Raw genomic sequence first — 25,958 nt, forward strand, 5'->3', positions numbered from 1 at the left:
AATGTTTCCAATTTTTGTGGTAATCTTTTTCATGATATCAAAGTTTAATATATAAAAATCTATAATCATTTCTTGTTTATGCATCTTTATATATGCAAGTGATCTTTCAATGCACTATTATAAAAATTTATTAATTTTAAAACAATAACCATACAACCAAACATACTTTTCATATTATGCAAGCCATGGACATTTTAAAGTTTAAACTTAATCTTCACCAAACTTTTGATGTTAAATAAATTCTACTTACAGTCTGAACTGCAATGGCAAAACTTCTCACAGAAATTCTGTGCCATTACACAGGGACAGTTCATGTCACATGGTAAACCAGGATGATCACATGGTGTATAGTTATAAACATGATTAGAGGAGCTGTCTTTTTTCAGCTGAATTTTTCTGCAGTGCATTGACCATAACCGTTGTTTTTTCTTTTTCTTTCTTGGCGGAGTGCTATCGTGTACAATTTCTTCTGGAGGATAATCTGCAAGCTCCTTTTGGGAAAATGCATATACCTATATAATTACACAAATGGAATGAGAATTTGAATTCCTGTTACTTTTCAAAAATAGATATGCTCAATGATATCTGAAAAATACATTATACGATAAGAATAAGTAAACATCCAAATCTAAAGTTTCCTTTATTTTACTAGTGTTCTCCATAACTTATGGAGTATCCATTTATACAGTTATTAAGAAATGGAGAACACACTTTTAAAAGTTATATCTCACAAATGTTGATGTCATACACATTTAATTTCTTCTGTAAAACACAAACATTTTATGTAATGCTTTACTTCAATGTTAAATTAAACAGTTTAGTGCAAATGAACTGATGATCAAGTTTTAATAATTCTTGATAATTATTAGAAATAATTAACAAAATGCTTTATATGTGTGAGCAATTTTGGTTAAGGAAAGCTGAGTATTACAACTGTTGGAAAACTGTTCAAATTATAAAGATTAGTTATTTGTATTTGCTAAGTATTAGTGGCAGAACATATAAAACATAATTCTTTATGAGCTAAAGTAGTTATTTCTTAAAGGAGGAATCCAGTAAGAAGATAAACAACTTTGGATCCATTGCACTTCTCTGTGAATGGAAGAAACAGGACCAAGGAATTACAGTGATCTATATAAAGACAGGAATTTCTCTCTCTCTCTCTTTTTTTATCTCTTCCATTTTTAAAAGTGTGAACTTGGAAAAAAGTAAAGACTGTTGTTAATAATGAATTAAAGCCTAACTACTCAATATGATGACCTACTGTTTATTTCTTAGAGGTTGCTTTAAAATGTCTGAGTACACACTAGTACTTTTTCTCAGGTATCAAGCTGAGAGAAAAAAAAGTTCATTCTACCTAATATGGCTGGCTGAATAGTTATACATAATTAGTAACAACTAAAGTGTTTGTTGTAGACAGAGACTCATGTGCCTGTTTGACATAATGTGACCAACATATTTGGAAAATGTTATTGACACACCATACTGCAATTTGACATTTATAGTAAAATAGCAGTGAGATTATGCTATTGGAAATAATTCCTTCAATTTCAATCTTTTATTCTTTTACCAGTGCTGAAGAACCAATTCAGCATACAAAATCACAAAAAGGTATTAGTCGTTAAATCTGGATAAATATAATTAAGAGTTGCCAAATTTCTTTAAGCTCTCCAGCAAATGTTTTGGATTCCCCCTCCCCCAGTTGATTACAGTCTTTTAGCATTTTTGATTTGTGCTGTATTGATAAATAAATTCTTCGTTTTCTACCTTGTTAAGGAGAGATCCCAAGACAGAAACACCTGGAAATAGAGAGAGAGAGAGAATTTTAGCTGTCACCTTTATAGTGTTCCAACAGTCTACACAGATTATGGGTGGAAAAAAAAAAAACAAAAAATACTCTGAAGCAGATATTCTTCCAATCATGAATTAGATTCATCAGAACAAATTATCGAATCTACTCAAAATGCCTGCCTTTTACCGCAGTTTGATAACAAAAGCTACATTTTCTTTAGCCAAGGAAAATAACATAAAACAGCAGATCCTAATTTATAATGCCAACATTAATTTATAGGATATCGATGAAATTTTTTGTTATATGGAAGGCGGGGAGAGAACACGTGGCATCCATGCAAGTTAAGTTTGTTCAGAGTCAAGAAAGGGGTAAGAGCTATGTTTATCTCTCACAGAGTATTGAGTGAGCAGAATAGTTTGCCTTTATGGATAGTGAGTGCATCTAGTGTGAATGAATTTAAGGGAAGGTAATACAGCTGGTTTGGGTGATTTATAACCTCCCTCGATGAGTCCTTGACTCCCTGGAGGTTTCAGATGATGATGATCATCATCATCATAATAATAATTTAAAAGAATGATTCTTAAGTTGCTTTTTTCTTCTTGATTGAACCCTTCAAAATGATGCATCTACAATACTTCAATATAGGCAATCTGTCCATTTGGGGGGTGGGGGGAGTATGTTAAATGGTGTTTTTGCATTTGGTTTCCATGTAATTTTTGTACATTATAAATGCATCTCTGCAACCGAATAGTTTTGCCTTGCATCACTCACTAAGAAAAAGGTTCGGATATTGAAGGAGAAACTGGTTAACTATCTTATCCTAACAAAAGCCAATTTACTTGACTTAACAGGTCATCAGAATTAATACATAAATGGAAAATGAAATGCAACAGAGAAATACAAGTATCAAATATACAGAAAAGGTTGTATATTGGATACAACAAAAGCTGTACTGTTATTGTTTGTTATTTATACACATATACCACAAATAACATCTATTATCACTTTCCTGATTATGTACCCTGAGGGATGTACATGATACTGATTAACAGTAACAGCTATTTGCCAACATACCTGTTCCTGTTAATCTACCAATTTAAGCTCAAATAACTATTACTTTTATCATGCAATTTAATTAATATCAAGAAATCATATGCATGAAGGATCAGCAACAATCACATGAAGGAAGAAAGAAATACATTGATAAATTTCAGCTAAAGTGTCTATTACATTACTAATAAAAAAAAGATGCATTGAAGCATTTGATAACCATTAAATGAAGATAATTAAAAAAAAAAAAAAAAGAGGCTCATCAATATATTTGCTTCTCATATATACATTAAATTAACACAAGTTTTGCATGCATTAAGTTAACAAAATATATATTGTATTTTTCTTTCCAAGACATGTTTCTGTAAATTTCAGCATGATATTTTTGTGGTATATCATTTTGTACCATTCTTACATTATTAAATGTTAATTTCCTATTCTAGATAATCTTCGAAAGATAAGCATATATGCAGTATCAATGCTTGCTACAAGCCCCCATCCTGATTTTATTTAATTATATAACTATTAGATTGTGCATTGTTGTAGTATACAAAGATGACACTGCATATATCAATCTTACAAAAATTTAATTTAAAAAACAATTAAAATTTTACTAAAATTTCAATTGTTTTTGAATCTATAATTAAAACTAAAAAATTTTAAATTTTCTAAAACTACAAAAAAAAAAATAAAAATAAATGAATAAAAAAAATAAAACTTACCTGGGCACAGGTTTTGGTCCTAACCATCTGGGCAATAGCACAATAGTTGTTGTAGAAAACTCGCCATAATACTCGGAAAAGAGACTGCTCTGCACCGGTCCAGTTCGCTTCCAGATCAGAAGGCTTAAGAGGAGGCACTGGCTGTGACATGCTTGGGTCAAGAAGTTCTAACTTTCCTTTGGGAGAGGATGGAGCTTGTGAGGTATCTGTAGTCACTGATGTAGGTGAGTGGAGCTGTGTAACCAGTGGAGAGTGGATAGAGTCAGAGTGGACAGACAACAGACTTTCAGAAGGGTTAGTCGGGTGAGAAGGATCAGAAGAAGATTCACAGACAGAGAAATCCAGCTCAGGAGAGGTGCTGGTGCACTTTTCTGCGATGAGTGGTGCATCTTCATCATCTGCATAATCACTGCCATCCGGAAAATCCGTTTGGACAGATGCAGACTTTTTCGCTGACATCTCATACAGAGAGTTAGCGTCAGGCAATGAGAGGTCACCAGACTGATCGTCACATGGAGAAGGAGGAGGCATACAGTAGTCGTGATTGTTAGGAGGAATAAAGCGTCGTGAAGGGCGGAAGACTGGTGCGACAGGAGGACAGCCAGGCAGGCCTTCACCATGAATGCTTTGGGGAGCAAGCAATGAAGCAGGCCACACACTTGCCATAGTATTGGGATGTGTACTAGCAGCAATCACAAGATCATTTTGGTTATTATTACTAGTAACATTTGTGTCATGTTGTGAAAGAAGAGACCCACTTGACCAGAAAGATTGGCTAACAACTGCAATATTTAAAGGATATTCAATATTTGATTTTGATACAGTATCCATTTTTTCTAATGATGATCCACTGTTATCAGAAGTGAGTGAGAGACTGTTGTTTATTTTATTCTTTAAGTCATAGTCATGATTGCTAAGGCTACCAGACTGTGTAAGTGATGCCACTGCATTGGCATCCATAGCTGTGAAATCTGCAAAAGAAAGGCATAAGTGCTAAAAAGTAGCAAAGATACTTAGAGATGTCTCGTTCCTGTTAATTATGATGATATGAAGTCACTAATAAGCATGTGCAAAATGCTTGTCTCCATTCCCCACACAACTATCATTGTAAATATAAACTAACACAACTAACATTGTAAATATAAAATATATATTTTTTTTTATCAGAGTTTAATTGAAATCTAAAATTAAAAAAAAAAAAAAAAGGAATGATTATACACATTACCCTAAAACTGATTTTCTCGGAAAAATTGAAGTTTAAGATTGTATAGTACAAAGTCCAAAAATTGGCAATTCTGGAAGATTGCTGGACTTTTTAAATCTTTCCAGTTTTTTGGTCACCATACACAATGAACAGGCCCTACTTATCAAAAGTTGCTAAGCACAGTTTGCGCATATTTCCACACATTGCAAAACAAAACACAAAAATATTAATAAAGTTTGTTGATTCATAACAAGGCGTTGGTGCCATTTTCAGACATTCTCGCAGTGTGTGTGTATGCTTTTTGGTGTGTGTTTATAATGTCTAAGAAAATCGAATCACCTGCCGCATGTAAAATTAGGTCAGTTATCCATTTCTTGAATGCGAGGAACATTAAAGCAGCTGAAATTCATTGGCAAATTATTGAGGTTTATGGAGAACATGCAATGAATGATTCAATGGTAGGAAGATGGGTAAGACTTTTTAAAGAAGTAAGGACAGGTGCAATGATGAACAGAGCGGGCAACCACGTTCAGTGACTGACGATTTGGTCCAGAATAGATGACATGGCATGCTTACCAGGGGTGTTGTTTTCATTCATGATAATGGCTGGTGTAACACAAAAACTTGCCACATTTGGCTGGGAACAATTCCATCATCCCCCATATAGTTCTGACCTTGTGCCAAACAACTTTCACCTGTTTAAACATCTAAAAGCTTTCCTTGGTGGCCAGCGGTTTCAAGAGGATAACGAGGTCAAAGAAGCAGTCAATATGTGGTTTGCATCACAGGCGGCAACCTTCTACGACAAAGGTACACAACTCTTGGTGCACCTTTATAAGTGCCTGAACAATGGCAGAAATAATGTAAAAAAGTAGTGAAAGATGACTACTTTAATTTCCAATAAAGTTTTTTTTGTAAGTATATTTTTGTTTCTCTGACAGCCCATTGGAACTTACTTTCTGGACATCCCTCATTAGGAGGGGGCTCAACCAGTCCTAAGGGATGGGGGACCCATGCAAATAAGATAAGATTAAGTTTCAAATATTTGAGTTTAAAATAATTATGGATTTGTAACATCCTTGCAGCCTTCTAGAGCTCTTTTTTTAACTATTATTTTTGAATTTTTTTTTAAATGCTCAATTTTTAGACTTTGTACTATAAATAATAGTTCCTTCATATAAATAAACCTTTTTTTTTTCAAAAAGTGAATGAATGATAATAAGATTTTATAGCATTAAAGTGGCAGTATGAACAAGTGATAAAATTTCCTCTTTTTTTTTTTTTTTTGGACTACTACTTACCAAACAAACTGAAAGCTCTGAGTTCAAAAGAACGCTTAAGAAATATTAGTCTATTTGGATTTATGTAACATCTATTACACTAACTTCTACAGAGTAACTATTTCTAACACACTTTCTTTTGGTACACCTTAGATTTCAAAAAACAGATATAAAAACATACTGGAAGTGCATAAGTACATACTAGTAGTTAGTAGTTTTCAACATTTCAGATGAAACAATCTTATTTTTGTATATAAATAGCTCTGGTGATTGACTTCTAGGTGGCATTTTTACTTTTTTTAAGTAATATCAAAATGCCTATAACTGATTTTGAGAAAATCACTGATGCAAAGATCAGAAGAATCTAATTTTGTATAATATTCAGTATCTAAGGAGATGCATGCAGTACTCCATATGTGGCATTATTAAGTTATGTGTGTTCTTCAACAAACATGTAATTGGATGTGCGGTTTTGGTTACCTTCACAATATGCTCTCAATGCAACTCAGTGGGACAAAGCAGTTTATCTGACATGTAAACTATCTTTTTTCTTTCTTTCTTTCTTGTAGGAGAAAAAAAAAAACCTCACTTTGATTAAAGGAAATAATTAAATACATTAAAGTTTCATAGTAATGTTCCTGAAATGTTTCCTCAAGGGATTCCCACAGCTATGATAGTGGCTAAATATTAAGAAATCTTATTTCTGTTAATAATTTTCTTCAAAACAGTTATTAAATTAATCTGATTTATCTTTAGTCTATTTTTTGAAGCAATCCATAATTATTTTAATGCATATATATTTGTCAACATAGCTTTTGATGTTTTTTCAACTACTATATCATTCACTTCTTATTTTGTTTAAATCACCATGCTAGCTCAAGATTAAGCATCTGCTTACATAATCCTGGATAAATTATTTTTAATATCTTCAAAAAAGCTCTGCCACAAATATTATTTGTTAGCTGATTATTTAGATTATATAAATGCAACTAAAACATAGAAATAAGTATATGATATCTGAACACTGCATGTTTTCTTTGATCAGAACCAAAATGAGGTTTTTTTCCAACCTAAGAATATCATTGCCTGTGGTTCTTACGCATTATTCTGGTTCTTATCTCCATATTATTATTATACAAGTATATCCATGGAGTCAGAAGACTCATTATGGGAGATCCATTATTTATACACTAGCCATCATTCACGCAATACTTATCATACCTCTCCTTAAACTCATTCACTAATGAAGCACAAAACACTTCTGGCAACCTATTCCACCATTCACCTCCAAGCAAAAAATCTAGTCCTAACACCGTTGCTAACCACACTCTTACACAACTTCAACTGGTGATCCCTTATTCTCTCACTTCTGACCATGTGCTGAAAATAAGTCTTCCGTGTCAATCCTATAAAATCCCTTTAATAACTTAAATGCTTCTTAAATGCATCTCCTCTTTTTCGACTAGCAGGTAATTTTTGAAGCCTACAGACTGTCAATCTCTTCTCATAGGGAGCATTTCACAGACATGCCACTTACCTCTGAATCCTCTCCAGAACTTCATCCCCCAGATAATCCAGATATGTATGCAGTACGCCATATGTGGCATTATTAAACCATGTGTGTTCTTCAACAAACATGTAATTGGATGTGCTGTTTTGGTCACCTTCACAATATGCTCTCAACTCTATCCAAAATTACACCCAAGTCCCTGACCTCATCAATTTCCTGCAGCTTAGTTCCATCAATATAGTACACAGCTTCTGATCTCTTCCCAAAGTGCATCTCCTTACACTTAGTCACATTAAATTGGCAACCATTTATCTTTGTCCATAATGCTAGTATGTTTAAGTCTTCCTGCAGGATTTCCATTGATGCATCACTTTCATTTACTATTGCTCTTCCCAATTTAGCATCGTCTGCAAACAACTGAATATTTCCTTTCTCAAATCATTTCGTATATCATTGATATACAAATTAAACAATAGAGGACCAAGTACTGAGCCCTGTGGTGCACCTAGTGATTTGCGTTCTCCTGGACAACTCCTCCATAAACCACTCTTTGATATCTGTCCATCAACCACCCTCTAATCCAAATCACTAGATTCGCATCCATCCCCATTTGCACCAATTTATGCAATAGAGTTCTATGTGGAATCTTGTCAAATGTTGCAGTCTAGCAATATCACTGAGTAGACATTTCCCTTATCCAACTCCGTTGTCACTTTATTACAGAAAGTAAGCAAATTAATAAGGAAAGACATACCCTTCACAAAACCATGTTATCCCTTATAGAGTATCATATTCATATACACCCAATCCTGAATTCTGGCTTTCACCAATTTCTCCACCTTAACCACCATTCTTGAGATACTGCCTGGCCTATAATTTACTACTTCTGTCTTGGAGCACGCCCTTTAAGCAGTGAGACTATTTTGCCCTCTTTACACTCCGTTGACACCTTCCTAGTACTGAGGCTTAAATTAAACAGCTTGGTCAGAGGAGTTGATAATTCCCTTGCACATTCTCATAATACACAGGCAACATGCCATTTAATCCCATGGCTGTATCCATATTGAGGTTCTGCAATATTTTAAGAACCTCCATTTCTTCAACCTCTATTCTCCTATCAAGTCAAAGTCACACCTCGATAGTACACTGCTAAAAAATACTCACTCAATAATTCAACTATTGGTTTGCTCTTGTGGCCTCCCCACCATCGGCACTTTTAAAAGTCATCCTTCCATAGCCATTCCTCCTTTTACTTGCCACATAGTAAAATAACTCTTTAGGGTTTCTTTTGGCCTCATCAGCTAGCTTTCTCTCATAATCAGTTTTGGCCTTCTTGCATGTGTCGTATATTGTTCATGGGCATGTTGATCACCTTTTCTTTATAATCCCTCCACAACCTTTCCTTTGTATGCAACTCCTGCTTAATGAAGCCATTTATCCATCTAACTCCTACTTGATTTATCCTTCAGACTCTAGGTATATATTCAGATACTAATTTCTTCAAACACCCCTTGAACACCTCCCATGCACCACCACCATATCACCCTTCAAATTCTTATTCCATGGCAATGCTGAAAGTGACTCCTCAGCTTGTCATAATTACCTGCTTTGTAATTCATGTGTATCTTTTCTTAACAGAAAATTCTGCATGTCTGGAAATCTCTCAGGTGAAGATGATCACTACATGATCACTTTTTCTGAGTGGAGGAAGTATAGCTAGATTGGATAGTATTAAATTCTCTGATGGAATGATCAGAACCAACACTCCTGAACCTTGTGTCCCCTCCATTACATGCTGCCTCAGGTAATTATCTCTCAGCAGCTGTATAAATTTCATTTCCTTCTCTGCCTGTGACCATTCCTCCCAAGATGTCCCCATAATTGAAATCTCCCATAATAATTACTTGACCAGTACTCAATCATATTAATCTGCATTCTCCCACATTCTCCTCTGTATTACAGCAGCAACCAATGATATATTTAGTTCTGGCGACCTCTATCTCACACCAGATAGCTTAAAATGAACTGTCCTCTGAATCGCTGTCTCCATGATGTGTTTCTACTCTTAATTCCTCTGCTATCATTAGCAAAACCCCTCCCACCATCCTGTTTCTTCTGTCTTCTATAATGTCTATAACCTTGACCAAGTTGTGCTAACAAATAGCAAAACTCCTCAATCTTATTTCCAATACTTCTGGCATTAGTATACATAAACTGCAATACCCTTTTCATCCATCAACCTCCCTTACACCTTGTGTTACTTAGCCCACTAAAGTTAACCTAGGGCGCCATGCTTTGCATCATGTGATCACTCTCCCACATAATAACCCATAGTTTGCCTGGACCTACATTCACCTGCACTCCCCGCCCCCAAGTACATTCTAGTGTCCCTGACTTTGTATTCCCAAACTTTCACTGAACAACACTTTCTCAACACTCCTAACACTAAATCCATTTAGATGCAAGTCATCCACCTTATATAAATCCTTCCTTCCATCAAACTCAATCTCCAAGTCCACAAGCTCCACACTATTCCTCCTGCCCAATCTGCATATTGACTCATTTGCAATCATAGCCCTCCATCTCAGCTCACCTCTATTATACAGTGGCAACAGATTCTGTCACTGTGCTAATTCTGTTATTTCTTTATTATGTTCCTGACTTCTGAGGAAACATGCACCTATGTATAGCTAACATATTAACTGTTCAGCTGGTTCATTAAGAAAACACTGATATTTACTATCTTCTTGCTCACTTTATAGACCTCATCTTTTTATTGTTTATTTTCATTTAAAATTTGTTTTGTTATAAATTGCAAATAGAAAACAGACTGGTGAAGTTTTTTTTCCCTCCTCCTCCCAGTAGTGGTGAGAACAGCAGGTATTCCCACTGCAAAAGGGTATGTTATTAGTTAAAAGTAATGCCAACTAGCAATGTCAAGTGGTAGATAACCTTCACTGCCAAGTGAAACTCCACCATACTGAAAGCCTGAAGTGACCAATTCCATGGTTTGTCTCCAGAGATGTTTCCATTTCTATTTCTTTTCTCACATGCAGTGTGATATGCTTCAGGACATGGCAAACATACTGTGGAAACACATAACTTCCTCTGTTAGAGGGTATAGCAACAACATGGTTCTGCAAGCTGGCCAGTAATCACTACAAAAACTTAACCCACTAGTAATAAAGTAGACTTTCTGATTAGACAGCACACAATCTGTTACCAACTATCTTGTCAAGTCATGCCTGAAGAGAGAGTCTGAGTAGTGTGACACGTGGGTGGACATTCATACGGCTGTTCAATTATATCTCCATTCAACTGCATATCCCAACTTTTTAATTAGCTCTACTCCAACACCAGTCATGAAAAGAAAAACAAATTCACAATATTTATTAAGAAACTTCGATCTAAGAAAAAAAAACATATATATAAACCATAAAATTCACTAAAAACACTTCCACATCAGCATTTGGAACAAACACAAGTATACAAGAGATGGGGGGAACGGGGATTTGGAAAGTTCTGATAAACACCTAGAACAAAAATTATATTAAAGCAACTAATATAACCACAAGAGAGAACATACTAGTAGCAGAGTTATGAAGGTAACTTATGTTCTTATAATCTCATATGCTCTTTCTTGTGGTTATATCAGTTGCTTTAATATCATTTTTGTTCTAGGTGATTATCAGAACTTTCCAGATCCCCCCCCCCCCATTGTACATCACACATGCATCACTATTTATAGACATCACGGGTCAACCTCCTATTTTAAACTGAACCTCATGCAGATACATTAACCACTGAGCATTTTGAGTGTCCAAACTACACTCTATGATTCCTTCCAACAGAAGGCACTTGTGCACTGGTTCAATTCAATATTCTAAGCTGGAGAATGCCAAATCTGGACTACTCTGATCGTCTCTGGCCAAAATTTCCTTGCCAATTATGTAACATCTGTTGACTGTCTCTACTGTTAGACTTTTCATCTCTGAAGTCTGCTATTTTAAGTCCGATTACACAAACTATGAAGACAACCTTAGTGATTTCTGTTTTTTTTTTTTTTTAAACTGCATTACGACACAAAAACAAAAAAAAACACAAAAAGATATTCATTAACTAGCTCACATGGGCAAGACATTTCTGATTCCTTTGTAACTTGCCTAAACAGCAAACACAAGAATGCAGTATTGTACTTTGAAAAACTGCATTTAGATAACTTTTTTTTTGGGGGGGGGGGACATTCTAGATTTCTTTCCTTTTGAAAGGAGGAAGAAATCAGTCACTACTAGAATGCACACAATTTCAGTATATCACCTCAACAAAATTTAAAATACATTAATACACTCTTGTAATATCCAAAGATTAACCATTTTTGTACAATGAAAAATATACCAATATCAATGTACAAATTTTTGCATTTTTTTCCTCTTTCAGGTGAAAGTACTTTTTCCATATGAAAAAATGAAAAACGTTTCTTCAAAAAGCGAATTATTTCATAACAAGAATGCACTACGTTCTTATCAAATGCATATATAACTGCCGGCATGGTTGGTCGAGTGGTTAGTATATCCGTTCTCCAACTAAGTCTGCAGATTCAAATCCTGCCATGGATGCTTGTGATTGTCTATAGATGAGAGATGAACTTTATTGACCAGTATAAGACTACCAGCCTACTTATTGGAGGAATGAAGTGGCTTGAGAAAGTTCAATGTTTGGTCCTAGAGCAGAATTTCTGGAGTATGTAAAAAATAGATCAATTTATATATATATAAATTGATAAAAAAGAAAAAAAACCATAGCCGACCCATGATACTAAATGTACTATAGGTTTGCATATAACCTTTTTGTGGATGGGAGCAACACACACACACACACAGGGTGTTCATCAGACCCCTGTATCGAAAAATGTATTGGACTAAATTCAACCAAACTTGGTGTAAGTACACTGACACATGGAGTTTTGATTTACTGAAGATAAAAAAATTACAAAATTCTGCCACCAAGCAACATTTGGCACTATAAGAAACTAGTTTGGGATTAATTAAACAGTAATGGCTAGAGGAGACACAAAAAATCCATTTTTGTGTTCATGTAACATACAGATGTGCTTCAACATGTCTTCCTTTCATGTTCTAAGAACTGCATTCTATGAATGACATTTTCCACAGCAACATGGTCCCACAACCAAAAGTCACAGGATGTAAGATCAGGCAAATGAGGTGGCCATGCTGTGGAAAATGCATGACTAATCACTGCGTTTTGTGAAGTGATTTCGTAACATTTGCTGTAGGAGCAATCCAATGTGGTGTGGTGATCCATCCTGCATTAATATAGTATAGTCAAAGCATCATCGCTGCTGCAGTAATGGAACAACAAAGTTGCACAGCATCTCTCAATAGCTAACAGCAGACATGGTACGAGTCACTGGTCCTATTGAGCGAAGTGCTTTGAAAAAGTACGGACCAATAATAAACAATGCAGTGAAACCACACTGACTTTCGATGAGTGTAAAGAGTTCTGATGGAACACGAGTGTTATTCACAACCCAAATGCAGCAATTGCACGAGTTAACACTACCGTTCAGATAAAAAATGTACCTCGTCACTCCACACGATCTTCCATGGCCATGCATCATCCATTTCCATTTCAGCTAAGAATGTTAAGGCAAACTGCAGTCGAGTTTCTGCATCACTATGAAGCAAAGCTTGAGTATGGGAGTCTTGTAAGGGAAAAATCTCAGCATATGATGCTGGATTTCCAGACAGTTGAGTATAGCATGTCTGGTTGCCAGATATTGCCCAAGCAGTGCTGGACGCTTGTGCTACTTATTCATTTCGCGTTCCACGATGGCAATTGCAACTTATTCAACTTGTTGAGGAATAACCTGTTTGCATCCTCATCCTGGCCTCGCTGCCAAAGATCTGCTATTTTGAAATAATTTTTCTAAGAGTTATTGTTACTGGACCTTTTCTCCTATCCTTCTCGAAGTGCAACATTAGCATTATCGTGTTGTTGACAGTAAGGCTTGACTAACAATGCACATTCCAGTAAGGTGAGATCCATAGCACTTCAGTCTTATCAGAATGATGCGAATGCATTTTGGTCTTCCTTATATCTACCAACTTATCAGTAGAGCAGTGAGATTATGCAAATATCTCATGATTTCAGTGCCAATTGTTTGCTGTGGCAGAATTTTGTATTTTTTTTTTCTGTAAATCAAACCCTATGTTCCACAGTGTAATTACATTAAGTTTGGTTCCATTTTGTCCAATACATATTTTGCTACAGGGCTCTGAACACCTCCTCTTTAATTATGGTCGCTGTGTATGCATGTAAACACAAACTTCAAAGAGACTTGCTACATGACAAAAATTCTTAATATAATTTTCTTCATCTGACCATGCTCATCTTCATAGTCAATACCAATAACATCAGGTACCATATCTTATAGTTTCTAAAACCAACTTCACCAAGAGAGACTAACATGTGCATGGAGTAGAGATAGCCAGAAATAACAATTTGGGGGTGTTCTGAAGAGCAGAACATTCTATATTTAAAACAATGAGTGTATAAAGTGGTCAGAAAATTACCAGGAAGTGTCAGTCTGAGTACTGTTTACTACTGAGTGGATTGTATTTATTTTTGGTTAAGCATTATTCTCATGGAAATAGTCCAGACATTCTATTTCTGTGGTAGATCCTATCCTATCAGTGGTCTTAACAGACACTTAAGCGCCCACGACCTTTCCAAGTATTCTTGGACTTCACAACCATAACTCGAGGATAACTCCTATGCCTCCCAGTGTGTGTCCTATGTCTGTAGATGAATGTGTTCACGGGGCCAGTTTGCCTGTTCTGGGGGATGAAAAACCTGAGTTTCCGGGTGAAAAAAAACCCCACCTCCATATGAGACTGGCTAACTCACCTTTTGTCAAGAGAGACCAGATAAAGGTTCCTCCTGTCACTGATGTGAATTGAACCCAGGTCTTTCCAACCAAAGGGCTTTGTCTACACCGACTGAGCTACAGAGGATCTGTGGTAGATGAGTAGTGAAAAAAGGCTAAACATTACAGAATTTTTTCCCTCATATGCGTATATATATTTCCCAAAATCAAAATTAACATGCTATAGTAAAAAGAACTAAATTTAATTAATCAAATGTAGTTAAACAGAAACACAATACTATAAATTTATTATGAAAAGAAAATTATGGGAATTTAAAAGCAATTAATTATAGCTATATGCAAACAATACCTATCACTCCTATACCTAATATTCTACATTTTAAATTGATCAAGAAAATATACCAGTTTATCTTTAAGAGGGGGGAAGTAACTGGTATATTTTTTTGATCAATTTAAAATGTAGAATCTTGACAGTTCTAGTTGTGTTCAAAGACAACAATCATAATGAATAATTTTTCATTTTAGAATGATTTGCAAGATTATGAGTGAAACTGTCTTTGGGTGTGTTTCATTTTTATGAAAAGAATAAACAATGGATAACTTATGTGACAAATTGTATTATCATAAAATTATCTTCCAAGCATCAAGGACAAGAATACGAATAAGCTGGCATAAAGGCAAAATTACACAAGGGAAAAATTAAACAATGCAAACGTGAAAGTGAAATCACACAGACAAACAGTTGCAGTTATTTCACACTGGGCAAAGTATGATAAACCACTAGTAAAAAGGATCTGATAAACATCAGAGACGGCCAATAGGGAAGGTCTAACTTTCACAGAACACAAAACCAAGAATATCCTGAAGGTAGGGTGAAAAATCACTTGATGATCAACAGATCATCTTATAGAGCAAAAAGCAATGCACTCACACCGATAGGATCTCACCACCACTCCCTTTTTTTTCTGAATGGCTACGGACTGCTCTGAAAGATAAAAACAGTAGGAGCCTGAAGAATAGGAAAGTGCAAAAAGATTCAGGAGAGGTAGAATGAAGAATATGAGAAGTATACAAAAAGATGAAGAATGGAAAAAGGTGGCAGCATCGTCAATGCGAAGTCCCATCCATCATGAATAGATGCTCTACATTCTCTCTGAACTCGCCAATTTTAGAAAGTAATTATCATATAAATGTTTCTAATGTGGCATGCATGCTGCATTTCCTTTTGGACACTTCATTTCACTAGCTAGCAGGTCATTAACTGGCAGCTGTAGACAATATATATAATCTCTCCCAATCAAGTCAAACCCTGCCTTCCTGTAGTATGCCCTGTTTCCACAAATGGCAAGGCAAGTATTGGTGCCTTATAGGGATGTGGAGAAAATATCACCAGACCTCTAGGTGGTAGAATTAACCTGAAAATTACAGGTCATCATCAGTAGCATCAGGCAGTATAAATACAAGGTAGAATGTGAACAATGGATTACTTTAATTAGCAAGAGCTGTGTGATGTTATATATAGCACAATGCAAATGGGTAACAGAGGAAATGTATTATTTTTCTTTAAAAATTTTTAATGATGTTTGATTGGAATAAGACTCTTCCATGCAATGCTGGTGGTCGATATCAATTCCATGTTGTGCAAGGCCAGATTTCTCAGATATCACATGGCTCTTACTATTTTAAATAGTCCATTGCTAGCATTCTACCTTGTATTCAGTCTGCCTGCTTACACAGATGATGACCTGCACTTTTTGGGCTGAAATATTTGCTATTAAATTTACTATTCACTCCTTCCTCGTGTTATTGTGTCAATTTGTTACACCTTATGGCAAAGGTATCACTGAAATACCAACTCTAGGTGGCAGATAACTTTCACTGTCCAGTGAAACATTGGTGATGGTTTTTCACCAATGTTTCAGTGAAACATTGGTGATGTTTTTCCCTAGGTCAAAACAACCTTCAGTTGTTTTGACCTAGGTGACTTTGTAGGCATTGCCCACAAAGTGTTCCTGGTGAGATTTTTACAGGGTAATTCACCATTGCTTTCCCCCCTCCCTCCAATTTTATCCAAGCTTGGGACCGGCATATGGCTGGGATGTATTCATGACTCTAATTAATGTGTGTTCATGGGGGATGAAAAACCAAAGTTTCCAGGTGGGAAAAAACCCTACCTCTGTATGAGACCAGCAGTATCTGGTCTCTTTCATCGAAAGAGACCTGATAAAGGTTCCTCATATTACTGACAGGAATCAACCCCAGTTCTTTCTGACCAAATGGCTTTGTCTATACTGACTGAGCTATGGAGGCTCAGTGAAACATTACTGGAGACATGAAACAGCCTCAAGTGACTGCAATTTTGTCACTAGAGTAGTCTTGTTTCCATTCCCCACCAATTTTCTTTTCATATGCAGTCTAAGTGATGCATTTGCTGGTCATGCATATACCATTATAAACAAGGGAGCCAACACCTTATCTATTTAGAAGAACCGAAGTCAAGAACTTTCCACAGCTGATGCAGAGAACCCTGACATGCAGAAATAGAGAGGTTATGATTCCATTGTGTAAGGCCTTATATCAATTATTGTGCACAGATTTCATAGCTGAGTTTTCATGGTGATGAGGATATGTTGGAAAGGAAACAGAGAAGATTCACAAAGATAGTCAGTGGTCTTTGGAATGTGGAGTACAAGGACAGATTGAGAGAATGTCAGTTGCAGAGCCTTGTGAATAGGAGGAAGAGGGGAGGATATGATTGAGACAAATAAACTAGTTAGGGGTTGTTATCAGGTAGACATGGAAGAAATTTTTCATAGAATGGGAGATGGGAATAGAACAAGAGGCTATTGCTGGAAGCTGTATAAGAAGGGTGTAAGCAAAGGAATGAGGAGTAGGTTCTTTGCATGGAGTGTGGTTGGTGAGTGGAATGCATTACTTGAGTGTGTTGTGTGTGTAAACACTTTGAATCAGTTTAAGGCACGGTTGAATGAGTATTCAAGATATGTATCCACTATGAGTCTCCTTTGTGAATGTTGACACACTGAATCAGTTTAAGATGCAGTTGGATAAGCAATGCATGCAATAGTGAGTACCTCCCACGATGAGTCTCTGACTCCATGGAGATCAAATGTTAATAACAATAATAATAATTATTATTTTGATAATTATGTCTATTATTATCATGTTTGCTAGTTCTGCAAATTGTGCTTGGAGGAAGTCTCAGTACAGCAGAATACATAGGGCACTTGCCAAGGCTTTGATTGGACTTTGGGTTACTCCCAGAGTCCAATCCAAGAAATTATAAATTCAGATTAAAGTGAATAAGTCTGAGAATATATTCATGCTCTGTAGGAAGTAATGTGCACAAATACTACATTAGTTCATCCCTCTGTTCTATAAGTTTCCAGCACAAACTCAACAAATTCTAGTGTTACTGCAGATATAAAAAATTTTCCAAAAAACAAAAATCACAAAATATATCAAAAATACAACAAAAAAATTGCAATATCATCATAATCATCATATTCAATTTCCTGATATGTATACTCAAGAAATGCACAGAATATGATATTATTACTTCCAACAACTTTCTCTAATCCAGAGTAATTTAATAATAAGGTGTGACACCTTTTAGCAACTTGTATATGAAAATATGACCTCTGCATTATTTCAACCTTGGCATCACATCTGGGTCTGGCTCCCACTGAAGAAACCTCAATAAAGGTCAAAACCAGTCTGGGTAGTGATCCTTCCCATATTGCATAGCATTATACATAATCATAAAAATATGTGCTTTGCATTATGGGAAACTAAGGTAAGTGATGAGAAGTCTTAGCTTCTTTATATGAGTTGCCCCAGTCCTGAAAATAGATCAGGTGCAAACTTGTTTGCTTACACTCGGATAAAGGATTAAACATCATTATCATCAAATTCCTGCCATGTACCCTCAAGGGGTGTACTAACTTCCTATCTACAATTTTCCTCCAAATCAGTCTATAACTTGTCAAGACTCCAACCTCATCAGATCTTATATTTCTATCATCTAAGGCACTTTGTACCGTATCAATCCACCTATATCTTGGTCTCCCTCTGGGTCGTTTTGCTGCCAACCTGGCAGAGTACACTTGTTTTGCTAATCTTTCCTCTCCCATTCTATTTAAGTGACCATACCACCTGAGATTAGCTCTGCTAATGCATTCCTGGATGTTGACAATGTCAAGTTCTTTCCTAATATCCTCGTTTTTAATATGATATCGCCATTGATGCCATCTGTTCGTGATATTAATCTTTCTCAGGACTCTCATATTTGCTGTCTCTAGTCTTTGGTCAAGTGTTTTACTTCTGACCCAGCTCTCAGATCCATAAGTTAAAACTGGTTTGAACACGGTCTTGTATAGAGCTAATTTAGTGTTCCGACTAATTTCTCTCTTATTCCATATGAATTTATTCAATTGACTTCCTACCATACCAGTTTTGCTGATTCTGTTGTCTATTTCTATATTTAATTTACCATCTTCAGTAAAAATAGTGCCTAAGTAGCTGAAATGTTTCACTTGTTCCACAGGTTCTCCATTCACAACACAGTTGACATTTTCAATGTCTTTGTCTTTTTATTGCTGACCTTCATACAATATCTATTACAACAGTTATTCAATTTAGTCAGAGAATCTTGCAGACTTGTAGCGGATTTATTTAGAAGTATAACATCATCCGCATAAAGCAAAGAGCTGACATTAACATCTCCAATTTTGATATCATGTTTAATACCACTTTCCTTCATAATGTGATCCATATATATAATGAATAACAGAGGAGGATAATGTACATCCTTGTCTCACACCAGATTTAACATTAAACCATCTTCCTGTACTTCCTTCAATTCTAACTGCTGACTTACAACTCAAATAAAGACTAAGTATTACTTGATATAATGCCCCATTGACACCATATAACTGTAGCGTCTTGAATAGCTTCTCTCTTGGTGCCTTGTCATATGCCTTTTCCAAATCGACAAAACTTAAATACAGATCTCTGTTATATTCCCATGCTCTCTTGACTATCTTTTTTTCCCATTTGGCGTAAAGTGAAGATCTGATCCTGACAGCCTCAATTTGGCCTGAATCCAGCTTGTACTTCACTAAGCTTTTCTTCCATAATTCTTATCAACCGTTTCTCAAGTATACTTGCATAGATCTTGCCAGGAACACTCAGTAGGGAAATACCTCTGTAATTCTCACATTCATTTTTATTTCTCTTTTTATATATGGGTACTATGAGAGCTCTACTCCAATCACCGGGAATTCGTCCTTCTGTCCAGGCTTTCTGAACCATGCAGTGCAGCCACTGTAAGATTCTTATACCACCATACTTCAGCATTTCTAGTCGAATATCATCTACTCCTGCTGCCTTTCCACATTTCAAACCTTTGATGGCTATTTCTACTTCAGGAATGGATATGTATTCCTGACTGCATGCCTGGTCAGTGTTTTTTTACCACTGTGCTGTCATCACTGCTTGTTTCGTTTAGCAGTTTTTCAAAGTAATTACTCAATACTTCAAGGATATCTTTTTCTCCCATTTTCATGTCACCTTTATCATCCAGCACTCTTTCATCCATTCCTAAGCTTCTTTAACAACCTCCAGAATATTTTGCCACCTTCTTGATATTTATTTTCTATATTCTTGCCAAAGTCCTCCCATGACTTTTGTTTAGCTAGTTTTACACAGTGTTTAGCATTCTTGCATTTGTCTCTGTATTCTCTAAGAGCACAAGCTGATTTATTTGACAGGAACTTTTGATATGTTTTCTTCTTTTCCTTCACTGCCTCTTTAACTTCCTGTGTGCAAGGATAAAAAAATCAGAACTCCCTTTAACCAGGGAGTTCTGATTTTTTTATCCTTGCACACAACCTCACCACATGCCTCTCTGGCAGAATCAATCAATGTTTTCTTCAGAGTTTGCCACTGAATCTCTAAGGTTTCATTCCTGTTCTCAAACTCTTTCATTTTTTCTTCAATAATCTTTGTCTATTTTAGTCTACAGTTCACATCTGAGAGATGCTCAACTTTTATTCGCTTTAAAACTTTCTTACATGTTATTCTTTTCAATATGAAATTCAATTTTATCCTGCTCAAGACTAAATAGTGATCACTTCCAATTTCAAATCCTCTGTACACTCTGGTGTCCTGCACCAGGGAGAAAACATCACTATCAACAATAACATAGTCAATGAGACTTTTCTTATTCCTTGCCTCTTCTCTCCAAGTGAATTTGTGCATATTTTTATGTTGGAACATAAAAATGGTGTTAGTAATAACCAGTCCATGTCCTGAGCAGAAATCCAACAGATATTTGCCATTATTATTAGCTTTGCTCTTTTCTCCAAATTTTCCCAAAACATTTTTGTATGTCTGGCAATCACTTCCTTCTCTGATTTTTAGATCCCCAACAAGAACCAACTTTTCCTTTATCATTGTGTCAGTTGCTTTTTCTAAAGCGTCAAAAAATTCCTCCACTTCTACCGCTCCCACAGTAGAACCTTCTGTGGGACCATGGGCACAAATAAGTTTCACTGTCCAGTTCCCCATTCTCATATTTGCCCACATTACTCTACTTGAGACTGACTGCCATTCAAGAAGATTAGCCTCATATTTTGTGTTGAATACTATGGCTACTCCTTCTTTTCCTTGATTGTCATTGCCTGAATATAACATTTTGTATTTATTGCTCAGAAAGATCTCACCAGTTTTTGTCTTTTTTGTTTCAGTCACCCCTATTATGTCGATCTGGTACTTATCTAATTCCTCAGCTAACTCCATTTCTTTGCCATTCAGGCTTCTTATGTTGAGAGTACTGATCATTAACTCTGGTGATGTTGAGTTGGGGTTTGTTTTCAGATTTGTTCCAGTAGCTGACTTTTCGCTGTTCGCCCTGGTTCCCTGGTGAAAACAACGGGGGCCTTGTTTAACCGGGCGACGTTCCAGTCGGCATGAAATTTTGTCATGTCGTACCATCATTTTTTTATTTTGGTTTAACCAATAAGCATACAATTTGGTTGGCTAAATCCCAAATTGCCAGCCCATCCTCATTCGTTCAGTATCAAAGTAGATACCCAACAGGGTGCACCACGAGAAGGTGAGGATTGGACATTAGGTCAGAAGCCCTGGTTCGTTCTCCGCATTCCTTTAAAGACTACGTGAAGTTCTCCTCTCAGTTATACAGCTTTGACCCTTAAGCACCCCCTCAATCCTAAAAGGATTAAACGAAGTATCTAATTTCTTGGTATCTTTAATTTCTGCAAATTCTCTTCCTCCAATTTTCTGTCTCTTACTTTTTCCTTCATTTCTCGATATCCTCTTTTGCCCATAATATCATCAATCATCATTAGTTGTCTCCTTCCTCTTGGTCCCTTTCCTTCCCTTCTATTATTCTTTTCAGTAGGCTGTCTCCTCTTAATACATGTCCTTTACAGTTATGCTTTCTTTAAATTATACAGTTAAGCTTTTTCAATAACAATTTTCCTTGGTTCTTGAACTCTCATTTTTTATTGACTAATATTAGTATAGATGGGTCCATAGTTCAGCTCTAAAAATTACTCAACTCTAATTCTTTTTAAAATTTTCTTACATATTTTTTTTTCCCCATTTCAATTAGGATATTCATTTTTATCCTATTTAAAACTAAATGGTAATCACCTCCTATTCCAAATAACTCATATTCTTTTGTCCTGAACCAGAGTGAAAATATTGCTATCAACATTGTTGAATAAGACTTTTCTTATGTCTTGCACCATCTCTACATGTGAATCAGTGGAGATCTTAATATTGCAAGATGATGTCAATAATGATAATTCATGTTCTGAACAGAAATTTCGCAACTACTTATAAATAATCGGACTACTTCTTTCTCCAAATTTTACCAAACATTCCTAATATGTCTGTATTGATTTCCTATGATGCTATTTAGATTTTCAAAAAGGATCAGCTTTACCATTTTGTTTATGATTGCTGCCTTCTCTAATGATCCCAAAATTCCTTCACTTCTTCCTTAGGAGAATCTTCTGTGGGACCATTCATTTTGGAAATTATGGACTTTACAAGCATGTTATAAATAACTATTTTTAATTTCCGACGTTTTGACCTTTATATCAGGGTCATCATCTGGAGTATATACAAATATACAAGGACAAGCAGAGTTACATTTCACACAGCAAGCTAAAGAAACAATGATTTGATCACCGGTTATTCTACTGGCATGACCTCTAGTGAAAAAAAAAAAAAAAAAGATGCAGATAAAATTAAAAATTAATTTTATCTAAATTTTAAATTCAGATAAAATCAAAGCTAAATTTTATTTAAGATAACATGGGAGAAACATTCTTTCATATTGATAGTTTTCTTACAGTAACAATGATGTCCTATTTTTTAACATGACAGTTGTTATATTAGATTTAAGATTCTGGATTATCTACAGTCCTGTTTATAGTTAGCTCTTAAGAAGAAAGGTTCCGTGGGTAGAATACGTGCTTTCCATATGCTTGGGATTTTTAGATCATCATTATTGTTCAGATTGAGATGGTTGATAAGAATCTCACAGGCTTCCTTAAATTTGCATTCATACCATGTTTTGGTGTGATCTAAACAACTGGTGCTTTTCCAGTCAATTCTATGTAAAGTGTTCAGGGCATGATCAGAAAGGCCAGCTTCACCATAGTTATTATATTTAATGTGTCGTTTATGTTAATTTTGTCCAATAGGAATTGTGTATCCTGTTTCCCTTATGTATGGTAGATTACAGGTGCAATAAATATGGTATACTCCGGGGTGGGCCAGCAGAGGGAGTAAGTCTTTGGATGAATTGAGTAAGCTTTTTAATTTTACAGGAGGTTTAAAGGTGGCTTTGAGGTTGTATTTCTGTAGTATTCTGTTTATTTTATCTGATGTCTCTTTAATGTAAGGAATGGTTATAGTTTTATTGTAGTCTGGTTTATCTTTGTTTTTTATTGTGGTCTTTTAGAGAATTTTGTTAATGGTGTTTTGGATGTAACCATTTTTTAGAAAAATATTGCTGATAACTTTAAATTCATCTTTCAGTGCTTGTTCATTGGAGCAGATCAGCGAGCAGTGGTGAAATCATTAAAATCAAATCCGAAAACATTAAAATAACTAGAGCCGATAAAGGAAGTGCCACAGTTATTCTAAAGCGAACCACATATTTAGAAAAAATGAATCTTCTAGTCTTGGACAATAGTAATACCAACTTGTTAACTACGATCCAACCAATAGAATAATAAAGAAAACACAGAAACGCTTATATCAGTTACTAAATGGCCTGAAGATACAGTCAAAAAAATTACTTCCGCACTACAATTTTTCACTGAGAATTTACGGTCTACCTAAGATACAAGAATAAAACACACCACTCCGGCTGATAATAGAAGGTACAGACAGCCCGAATCATCACCTAGCCAAGAAATTAGCAGCAACAATGGTAGGTCATTCCCCCTCCTATATCAGAAACATACAACACTTCATAAACATAATCAAAGACATTACATTAGAAAAAGATGATTTATTAGTCAGTTTTGACGTCCCTCTTTATGAATGTCCCAATCAATGATACAATCCTTCTTTTACAGAACAAATTCCCTCCAGACATCACGGAGATCTTTGCGCATATATTATGCTCTGGTTATTTTGTATGGCAAAATGCTTTCTACCTACAAAAAGAAGGCACAGCCATGGGCTCAGCATTGTTCCTCCCATTGCTAACTTTTATATGGAACATTTTGAGCAACATGTCTAGATTCCTCTCCTTTAAAACCCAAAGTCTGGCTTAGAAACGTTGACGATGTTTTCGAGATCTGGCCACATGCCCGCCAGACACTAGACACTTTCCTTAGCCACCTAAACAAACAACACAAATGGTTCACAATTGAGATTGAAAAACAGAACATACTTCAATTTCTAGATACACTTGTAACACGTCTTCTGATAGTCTTTCCTTCACTGTTTACCGGAAATCGACACATACCGGCCAATATATACACAAACTTCTACCACCACCACCCAACACAAAAACTAGTTGTCATTAATACTCTAAAAAAAAAAAAAAAACAGGGCTTTGAAGATCTGCTCCAATGAACAAGCACTGAAAGATGGATTTAAAGTTATTAGCAATACTTTTCTAAAAAATAGTTACAGCCAAAACACCATTAACAAAATTCTCTAAAAGACCTCAATAAAAAACAAGGATAAACCAGACTACAATAAAACTATAACCATTCCTTACATTAAAGGGAAATCAGATAAAATAAACAGAATATTGCAGAAATACAACCTCAAAGCCACCTTTAAACCTCCTGCAAAATTAAAAAGCTTACTCAACTCATCCAACGACCTACTCCCTCCGCTGGCCCACCCTGGAGTATACCATATTTATTGCACCTGTAATCTACCGTACATAGGGGAAACAGGACACACGATTCCTATCAGACAAAAGGAACATAAACAACATATTAAATATAATAACTATGGTGAAGCTGGCCATTCTGATCATGCCCTGAACACGTTACATAGAATTGACTGGAAAAGCACCAGTTGTTTAGATCACACCAAAACATGGTATGACTGCAAACTTGAGGAAGCCTGCGAGATTCTTATCAACCAACCCCCAATCTAAACAATAATGATGATCTAAAAATCCCAAGCATATGGAAGGCACATATTCTACCCACAGAACATTTCTTCCTAAGTGCTAACTATAAACAGGACTGTAGATAATCCAGAATCTTAAATCTAATATAACAACTGTCATGTTAAAAAATAGGACATCATTGTTACTGTAAGAAAACTATCAATATCAAAGAATGTTTCTCCCATGTTATCTTAAACAGAATTTAGCTTTGATGTAGTTTATAAATATTTAATTTTATCTGTATCTTTTTTTTTTCTTTTTCACTAGAGGTCATGCCAGTAGAATAACTGGTGATCAAATGATTGTTTCTTTAGCTTACTGTGTGAAATGTAACTCTGCTTGTCCTTGTGTATTTGTATATACTCCAGATGATGACCTTGATATGAAGGTCGAAACGGTGGGAAATTAAAAATAGTTATTTATAACGCGGTTATAAAGTCCATAATTTCAAAAATGAATGCTGATCACCGTGCAACACTAAAAGAAACGATTCTGTGGGATCATAGGCACAAATAAATTTCAGTGTCCAATTCACCCACATAACGCTATTTGAAACTACTTGTCAATCAAGAAATTTATCTTCTTGTTTGGTGGTGTATGCTATCACTATTCCTCCCGTTCTTTTATTATTACTGCCCAAATATACTATTCTATATTTATTATTCAGCAAAAAAGTAATTGTTACAAAAATATCCCCAAAATCTGGAGCATCAATAGAAACACTAATGATGTGCAGACCAGAAAACCTGTGCTTGATGCCTTCCATAAAAAGAGCAGTGCATGTGCTTTTTTCAAAT

The 25,958-nt window shown here is 35.5% G+C and overlaps 1 protein-coding gene across 4 annotated transcripts in view; it reads right to left on the minus strand.

Annotated features, from left to right (window-relative positions):
- The window catches only part of E(z) (histone-lysine N-methyltransferase E(z)), a 516,600-nt gene that overhangs the window by 85,405 nt on the left and 405,237 nt on the right, over positions 1-25,958 (minus strand). For 3 of the 4 annotated variants that reach the window (XM_090413305.1, XM_090413314.1, XM_090413296.1), the window contains 2 exons: positions 3,565-4,535; positions 251-512 (listed from right to left, as the gene is read on the minus strand). In XM_090413305.1, the coding sequence (XP_090269431.1) occupies positions 251-512; positions 3,565-4,535 (1,233 nt within the window). The remainder of the gene's footprint in view (positions 1-250; positions 513-3,564; positions 4,536-25,958) is intronic. The other variant, XM_090413324.1, reaches the window with a different exon arrangement.

This window comes from Typopeltis vanoorti, chromosome 2 (assembly GCF_054136105.1).
Source record: "Typopeltis vanoorti isolate ZY-2024b chromosome 2, IOZ_Tvanoo_1.0, whole genome shotgun sequence".
In the NCBI taxonomy this organism is placed as follows: domain Eukaryota; kingdom Metazoa; phylum Arthropoda; class Arachnida; order Uropygi; family Thelyphonidae; genus Typopeltis; species Typopeltis vanoorti.